Source organism: Pinus tabuliformis, chromosome 9, assembly GCF_031772625.1.
Source record: "Pinus tabuliformis cultivar Carrire ecotype Pingquan chromosome 9, CPIR1, whole genome shotgun sequence".
Classification (NCBI taxonomy): Eukaryota; Viridiplantae; Streptophyta; class Pinopsida; order Pinales; family Pinaceae; genus Pinus; species Pinus tabuliformis.
Genome location: NC_142307.1, coordinates 315,292,162 through 315,301,802, shown reverse-complemented (window position 1 = coordinate 315,301,802; position 9,641 = coordinate 315,292,162). Strand labels below are relative to the sequence as shown.

Genomic DNA, 9,641 nt, shown 5'->3' with positions numbered 1-9,641 from the left:
ATCGTCTCCAGTAGTGATGGTGATGCCCTCTGCTATTTCATTATTAGAAATCTAAAAATCTATTATTTCATTAGTTGGAAACGATTTATACAAGTGCGGTGCGCCGGTTGTTCGAGGATCTACGTCTCAATTTTTATCCAACCACGTGGAAACATAGTCCGAGGAAGAGAAACCTCGACTTGGCTAAGCGTTTACCGTTCAATGAATGCCGGTAGCTTTTTCCATATGGCCTCCACACCCTTGTATATATCACAATAACCAGCCCTGGAGTCTCATAACAGATCATTAGTGGCTATTCTTCTTTAGTTATTTCATATGTTCATTATCTTCTTGTTCTCAAAGTCCATATTGCGATCATGGCCGCTGTAAATGCATCAGTAATGGCGATGAATGGAGCATCGCTCCTGCAACGGAGGCCAGCGGAGAGGTCAACAACCAGCAGGCAGCTTCGAGTAAAATGCATGGCAGGGGTTAGTAATTCTGTCGCTGTCTCCGTATCCGCGAATAGAAGGTTTTATGTTATTCTATATTTAACTTAATTTGGGTCATGTGGATCCACAGCCGAAGGAGTCAAGGCAATCGCCTTCTACCCCTCCTGAGACGGTAAGCGATTATGCAAGCGCCAATTTTAACATTAACATGCACTGCACTGCCCATGCACTGAACTAAATTGAATTGACATGAATAATAATGCAGGTGAGAACAAACTTTAAGGACGTGTTTGCTTTCAGTGGGCCAGCCCCAGAAACCATAAATGGGAGACTCGCCATGCTCGGATTCGTCTCAGCTGTCGGGGTGGAGATAGCGAGCGGGAAAGACCTCGCCGCCCAACTGGCCAGCGGAGGAGTTCCACTGTTTATTGGAAGCGCGCTTCTCTTCACGCTTGCTTCTTTGATACCCATGTTCAGGGGAGTGTCCAAAGAGAGCAAATCACAGGAAATAATGTCTTCTGGGGCAGAGATGTTGAATGGGCGTTTTGCCATGATTGGCCTCGTTGCGCTGGCCTTGACTGAATACCTCAAGGGAGGTCCTCTCATCTCATGATCATCATCAGCTCTATACCAAACTTACGCCTCTTAGTGTAGGTTGTAATCCAACCCAACTCGTATTCACTCTGCTATCACGACATGGCACTGTAACAAATTGTTTTGGCAGTTTATGATATATCTGACACGTTCATTCACAATCTGTGTCATTTTGATTAAAATATTTACCGAATCAATCATATAAATATATTTCTGAGTACATCTTTGGCAGAAACTCTGATTACAATTTGGCACGCTAATCTTTAACGGATATTAATTGACACCAACCATACCAGGTTCCTAACAGGTTGATCTAACTTGGAAGGATAAAAACAAGCCTAACGATCGGTAACACAAACAAACTTTTATTCATTTGGTACGTGTAAATTTCTTAATTTCATAGTAATTATTTCAAAAGTGCAAAGAAAGAACTAAAATATTTTAAATTGGAAAATTTGTATAAGGAATTTATTAGTCCACATATGTCATATATGGTGTATGTATTTACATATTTAAATTTAAATAAATATTATAAAAATGATATTTTAGTTTTATGAATTTTTATTATATATTAAGTTGTATATATTTATATATAATTATTTAATATTTTTCTCTTTATATATAATTTATTTCTATAATTTAAATTCTATATATATATTAAACTAAAAACATTAAATTGATATATTTTTAAGAAAATACTGAAAACATAGAATAACCAATGTTGGAAACAATCATTTCAACTCAATTAAGATGAATGGGTTATAAAATCTATCATTTATATTATATTATTAATTAATATTCTTTTTTTCCCATGGAAAAATCTTAATTTTGTTCATATTGAGTAAAATTACATATTGTAGATGCTGAAACAGCATATGTTTTATCAAAACTTGTCCTGATGCAACAAGATCTAAAATGATTTACTGTCTATCTATGCTTTCCTACCTTTCTTTTTCTCCACTTTCCGCCAACCTTCATTGTTGGGCGTGGCTGTTACAATGGCCATGTGTGCTTCGTTTGTGATAGCTGAAATTTCTTTTTCAGAATCTGAGCTTTCTGTAGAGTGTGCTCGCTTGTTGACTCCAATTTCTTGTCCTGGGATGAGTTTCTCACTTTGCTGCTGTGGATTGGTTTTCAGTGTTGCAGACCCCATATGTTTTTCACCATTCTGTGGGCTGTATAGGATGCTTTTTTCTTTTTTCCCTGTGTTCTAGATTATTTCCTGGATATTCTGCTTCTTGGAATATGTTGATATCTTCTGTGTTTTCTTCCTCTTCTTTGTCATCTATCCATGTGGCTGAAAGCTGCCATCCTTTCGGCTTTGGTGGCTGTCTTATTTTCCTGTATCTTTTGTTTTGTGGGCACACACTTTGTAGATGGCTAGTTTGATGTCATATGGGGCATCTGAAGGCTGTGTTTTCATAATCAAGTGGCTGAACCCATTGCTTTTCGTTGTGGAGTAAGAGGATGTGGTTTGGTAATCCCTAGCTGAGATCAACCTCCACACAGATCCTGGAAAAGTATAGATTTCCTTGGAGAGGCGTTCACTGTCTACTTTTAAGAATTTCCCCAAAGTGTTGCCAATGCCTTCTAATACTTTGATGTGCCAAAAGTGTAGGGAAAGGTTGTATAATTTTACCCACACAGGAATTTTGGAAACCACCATAGTGTTGGGGTCAAATTCTAGGAACCAAGATGTCATAAACAGTCTAGCATTACCCTAGAACCATGGTCCCTCGTTCAGTGCATATTCATTGTCTTTTACTATATCGTATTTAAAAATAAAAAAACCTTTTGAATAGAGGTGGATATCGCAGTTTTCTATCCATATGGACTAAATCCATTGACGAAGGGCTTCCGGCTTGGGCCAAAATCCATTGAACCTGCATATCACTGCTTTAGATAAACAATCATCATGTATTTCATTTACCTCAGGTACAACAATTTTTATTGCAGGGTTCTGTGATGTCTGCTCGGTGATGTAGGCTCCAGGGATTGTAGCTTGCAGTTCTGTCTCTGCTTGCGATTCCTTCTTCCCTTTCACTGCGTCTTTGAAGGACAAAGGTCCTTTAGAGCTCGTGCCCTCACGTCGTCCACCTAGTCTTATGCTGAGGTAGATGGTTGAGTCGTTGCCTATGTCGTATTCTTTTCGTTTGTGCTCCTCCTGCAGTACGTTTCCTGTGTAGATCAGGACTTGTTTGCATGATGGGATGCCTATCCTTTCTTGTATCCTCTGTTTGAGTGTTTTTATCTCCTACCAACTCCCTATCCTAACGCATAGTGTGTTCCCTTCCATGGATTTGATAAAGAGGGTAGTTTGTTTATCCTTGGGCACTTTAGGAGCAGATGATTCCAGATCTATCGTGACAGGTGCGTGTCCCTGAATCAGATCTACGATCTGGGGCTGTGATCCAGTGTGGAAGGGAGCCTCTGTGAGTAAATGCCTCCAGATCTGTGCTTGGCGTGGGTTGTTCTGTCTGTTTAGTGCCAGATCTATTAGATTAGTGGCAGATCTGAGATTAATACACCCTCCCGTGGTGAGGGAGGTCGATCTAGGTCCATGGATGGCCGATATTCCTCGTTGAGAGGATAGAATCCATTTCGGTTCCCATGCATTTCCAAGCAGCCTCCGATCTAGGTCATGGTGTTTGTTTGCACAGAAATTGATCTGCTCCGGCACCCTGGAGTCGCGCACATACAGGTTTCTGCCCTTATGGGCTGCATCGATCTGCTCTGCGACATCTATTTCATGGTCATCCTTAGGAGTGATCAGTTGGTGTGCATCGCCCTCTCCAGATGCGGATGTGACCTCCGGTGATGGCAGGGTAGTCTGAGACCAGTCCCAGGAGGGTGGGGGGACTGAGTTTTCTTCAGACCAACTGGCGAAACAGGCTGTAAAGTCATTGAATCCCCTTTGACCTTGGATCTGGAAAGACGTAGAAGAGCTATCTGCACAAACCCTTGCTCTTCAATTTGTATACGCACCATTCCTGCTACCCACTCGGCCTGTGCTCGTCAGGGCTCTCTAGTTGCCATTCTTGCATACTAGATCCGCATTTTCCAATTCATTCTTCTCTTTTTCGCCACTGGGGTAGCGAGATACTCGTCGAGCAAATCCTTCCTTCCCGCTTTTTCTGATCTGGTTCAACTTCGTGGCCTGGGCTGGAAGCTTGTGGATCTGTTCGCTTTTGGTTGTGGATGAAACGACTGCAGGAGTGACGGCCATTTTTTATTGCACAAGACAACAAGTTTTTCGGTGCAGACCAGGCAACTCAAGAAATTCTCAACTAAGCCTCATTATTAATTAATATTATTTTTTTCTAAAAAGTAATTAAAATCTATTTATAGTGTATTTTAATTTATATATGAATGATAAGTGGTGATATTTTTCATATATAATCCCAACTAAAAGACAAATTTGATACATCCTTCATAAAATAACCAAAGTAAAAGATAAAAGCATAGTGTGCAGAAATTTAAGGAATAAAAAAAGCAATTAAATTACCCCTCTAAAAAATTATTTTTTTTACTACAATAATATACATAAAAGAGAATCAAATATGCTTAAAATCATAGAACTCTGTTGAATAAATGTACTTGTACCAGTGCCTATAGTTTCCATGTCAAATGGTTAGACATTTGTGTGTAATTTTTTTCGTTTGTTAGGAGTAGTTGTACTCTTGGATAATGGTAAGTTTTATAGTTCAGTTAGATGGCGAGACAATTTAGTTATGGGCTTTCATGCTAGTACCATAGGGATGCGCTGCAAGACTTGACAAGCCTCTTTTATGGTTATTTTTATCCCTATAATTGATGGCTATGTTAGCAAGTACAGGCATTGAAACTTGAGAGTGATTCAAGTGAGAAAATGCCATTCAAAGTAAATATGAATTTATAGTTGGGCGAAACTCTCATGTTCTTGTTAGGGACATAATTCAAACTACTTTAATTCATTATAAATTGTTTTAAATAGCTTAGATCCATTAAACTCAAGCGAGTGAAGGTCTTAGATGCTTTAGAACCCTTGAGGCCACTCCATTTCATCACCCATACCTTAGATTTTTCGCAATTACTTGTTGAAATTTTTTCCATTTGATGATGGTAAACATTTTGGAGTCACAAGAGACTTGATTCAAGCTAATTAATGATAATTTTGGATTAAGTTAAGACCTAGTGCATTTGTGATTCCCATGCATAGATAAATAACAGATGCATTAAGCATTTCGATAATTAACAAACACAAATTCATGCAGGCCGCTGGTGCATTTTCTTGTGACTTCCATCTCTATTGTTTATGATTCCCATCCCTAGATAAACAATTGGCTCTTTATGTATTCCTCCCTCGATAAATAATGAATATGAGTTCCATCCACAACTCGTGTTTTTGATATCCAATGCCTTAATATTCTTGTCATTAGTGGTGCATTTGTAATTTCCATTTCTGGATTTTACAACCTCCTTGCAATTGAATAGTTTTGTTACATGGAAGGAAGCCTCATTTTGAAGATACTCAAGGTTAGAAAAAACAGATGAAGCTGTAAAGGTTTAAAGAAAAATATGCTTTAATTCATAGGTTTCAAGAAAATAAATTGTTCCAAATTGTTGTGACCGCTCAGGCCGTACCCAAATTTATAACTATTAAATAGACATCATCATTATAGGTTGTATACACCAACACTCAAGCTTAGGCACATATTGAACCTCCACTTCCCCATGAGGAAACCCTAATCTCTATGTGTGCATTATCACGCATTTTAACTTCATAGGCCACATCAAGTTCCATAATGTTGTAGTCCTCATTGATAATGGTGGTACTCATATTTTCATTCATAAGAGAGTGGTAGAATAAACCCATTGGTTTTAATACCTAGGGCACAAATTTTAAATCATGATCCCCAATTGAGGTATAATGAACTGTGGGGGAAAATGTCAAAATGTCAAACTCTATATCGGAGACTATCAACTCAAATCCCATTATTTTCCATTGATATCGGTGGTTATGATATAATATTTGGGGTAGAGTGTCTATGCACATTGGGATCACTCATAATCTGTTTCAAAGAAATCTATATAGATTTCTTTAAAGGGGGACATGTATACACCCTTCAATGGATTTTGGTAAGGTCCCTTGAAACAGTCAATGCCCATAGTATCGAAAAATTATTAAATAAAGGCCACTCTAGAATTATTTGACAATTTAATTCCATATAAGTTATGGATAATCCATAATTTGAAATAAGAAATACACTTAAATTTTCAATTGTTCCTTCACAAAAATCATCAAGTCTTTCAAACACCAAAGACTAAGTTTATCCATTCTTAAAGAGAGCACTAACATAACATTCCCTTGATCCCAGGAATTCAACCACAAAATGTAGATTCTTATTAACACCATTTTGTACAAACTAATATAAGAGAAAATATCACTCAAGAACTATTGAAGGTGGAGGTCATACAACCTACTACAAGCCCTTACTCATGAGTAGTAGTCTTGATATTAAAGAAGGAAGGAACCTAGCACAAGTGTCGTAATTATTAATGATCTTCTAGATGAAAAGCATGGAGAGAAGTTTTTCAATAATAAACATATGAAGGTCAATATGTGTTTTTTGTGATTACTTTCAATTTTTATTACACTTCGTCAACCTTCTAGAGCCTCATGAAGAAAAATTTCAAAGCCTTTCTATGCAAGTTTTGCTAGTCTTCTTTGACGATATTATGGTCTACAATAAAGCATGGCAATTACGCATAGAGAATGTTGATAAGTCATTGAAACTCCTTCGAGATGACCAATTATTTATAAAGCATTCCAAAGGTGCCTTTTGGACTCCTAGCTTTGAATATCCATGACTAGCCCCATCCTGAAACACTTTGATTTTAAGGGGATTTTTAGGAAATAAATGATACTTCAAAATAATTGTGAACAATCATGGTAAAATTATAGCTCCCCTTATTGTACTTGGCAATGCTCCCTGTGTGTTTCATGACATGTGCTTAACCATCGCTCGAGGATCCGTTAGCTCTAGAAATGTGCTTGTTTACTAACACCTGTGAGTTCTAGTGTAACATAAATCATGATCCCAAAAATTGGTATCAGATACAGGTTCCTTTAGGAATAACTTTACCACTAAAAGGTAAATTGATAGGGCATTATGGTTAAACCAGAAAGTTCGCATGCTTACTCAAGTAAGATACCAGTCCTTGATGATACAAATTATGTATTTTGGAAAGTCAGTATGGAAGCCTATCGCATGTCCCTAGGTGTAGATGTTTGGAGTTTTGTATTAGTTGATTATATTGTCCCATAAATCCCTCCTACAAATGCGAATGATAAAAATGTTGATGGGAACAATGAAAAGGCAAAGAGTGCAATTCTCTGTGGCCTTAATCAATATGACCTTAGAAAAGTAATTCAATGTAAGTGAACCAAGGAAGTATGCTACAAGCTCTAGAATAGTTATAAAGGAGATAAGAAAGTTAAGCAAGCCAAACTTCAAGCCATTAGAATGAGGTGTGAGAGCTTAAGAATGAATAAAGAAGAAAATATACCTGAATATTTTCTTAGATTGATGAGGTAGAAAATATGATTAGAGGATTTGGAGAAGAACTCATGAATGAAGTAGTTTTCCAGAAGGTATTGGTATCTCTTCCTATGAGATTCAATTCTAAGATCTCATCTACATAAGAGATGTCAAACTTAAAGTCTCTTTTAATGTAGTAGGTACATGGAACTCTCACTTCCTATGAGATGAGTATTGAAAATGAAATTAACTCAGACAAATAGATAAATCACACATAAAAACCAGACACAAAATATTGGCGGAAAAAGGCTTCAGCCTCAGGTATTCTCTCTCACATTTTCATTCATTAAAATAATTGAATATAGTGTTACAAATAAATAGATGAGGGATAGTGTTCTCAAGATAGTACGTGCTATCTTAGACACTTTTGGTTGAGATAATTTCTCCTTTCGTTGAGATAATTTCTCACCAGACACATGCCAATATAGGAGTTACCTAAACTAACTCCTATCTTAGAGGAACAACCCAAGAGTTAGGCACAAATTACTAACTTGGAATATTTAATTAATTAATTTATTTTTGGATTTATTATTGTTTTATGAGAAAGGCTAACATTCCCCCCGTCAATGATAAATCCAAAATAAGAACGAGGAACCATCTTCCAAGTTCTCATGTTGATCCTAAAAAATATTGCCTGAAAAAACTGCCAAATCTGGATGCTGAAGAAACTACAATATGAAGAGACTAAGTTAGCTGCATGACTCATTCATCTCTAAATGATGCTTGACAACTCCATCATGTGCCAAGCCGCAAAAGGATCCAACTGTCCTTTGCTTGAAAACAGCATCCGATGTCCACTGACACAATTTGATGAACGCCCACTGGCGTATTTGCAGATGATGATCGCCCATTGGCTGAAGATGTCAAAAAACAACTCAATGTTGCTTTTGCTATGATGAAAGCTGCTCACTGTTTCTTTCACTGTCGATCGCCACGAATTTTCTGATGCTCACTGCTAATGACAAATGCCCACTGGCTGATGAAGATGTCCACTGGCTGCTTCACTGATGTTGTCGAGACTTTCAGTCTGACAACCACTTGTCAATTTCACTGACATTTTCCCCCCTTTTGTCAGCTGAAAGGAGAGACAATCTTCTCCAAAATATATTTGAAATCCCCCCCTTGAGGTGTAGGAGAGTTTCAGTGTTGTACTCCCTCATTCAATTGCATGAGAGTACCATCATCGGTTCACTGTTGTCTGTACTATGTGTGATTTTAGTCGGTTGTAGAACTGAGACAATCTTTTGACTGTGGATGACCATTCCCAAGGATCAATCCATTCATAATGTATCTTCAATCTGGCTGATTTTTGTTGAGTGCGACATTTTTCTGAGGAATGATTGGGCTTGCCACAATGGCAACAAGGATGGAGATCAAAACATTGATCTTCCATATGACCAGTTCTTTTACAATGAGAACATTTCGGTTGGACTTCAATTTCAAGTTGCGTGCAATTATGTTTGTCTACAACTTTCTCATAACCTACTAAGGGGATTTGTTCAAGAAATCCTGCACTCACGAACTTAATTGGCTTGGAATAATCTGGGATATGTAAATTGGTGTCGTCAATGACATATCCTAAGCCTCGTCGATTCTTGTTATTTTGAATTTCTTCCCAAGGCTTAATGATGGGTTTGGAAGAAATTTGAATTTGATCATGAACAACTTCAACACTTGAAGTTGTTTGGATGAGTGATTTGGAATCAACATCTTTATCTTCATATGTATGGTTGAATGACTTGGAAGAAGCACTCTTTTGTTGCAGCTCATCTCTTTGTAGTTGCGACTCTAGTTGAAGAAACTCAATGGTTTCATGTATATGTTGTAGATGCCGTGAAAGATCAGCAAGAGTTTCTTTGCTGATGTGCACCATGTGTTCATCACTGGAGATGATCAAACTGCGAAGAATGTTTAACCACTGAATATATTGCGTCATCTGAACTTGTTCACTTGAAATCAGGCTCTCTTGTCGTAGATGTCGTGCTTTGAACTGTTTCACTTGATTTTGTTACTTGAATGATAGACTCGTTTGCTA

General features: G+C 37.6%; 1 protein-coding gene across 1 annotated transcript; it reads left to right on the top strand.

Moving 5' to 3' along the window:
* The first annotated feature begins 355 nt into the window (after positions 1-355).
* Positions 356-1,164, top strand: LOC149148478 (early light-induced protein, chloroplastic-like). Its single transcript, XM_089445041.1, has 3 exons — positions 356-470; positions 562-603; positions 697-1,164. Exons 1-3 carry the CDS (start codon positions 357-359, stop codon positions 1,042-1,044), a joined length of 504 nt encoding a protein of 167 aa, XP_089301167.1. The 5' UTR covers position 356; the 3' UTR covers positions 1,045-1,164.
* The last annotated feature ends 8,477 nt before the right edge of the window (positions 1,165-9,641 follow it).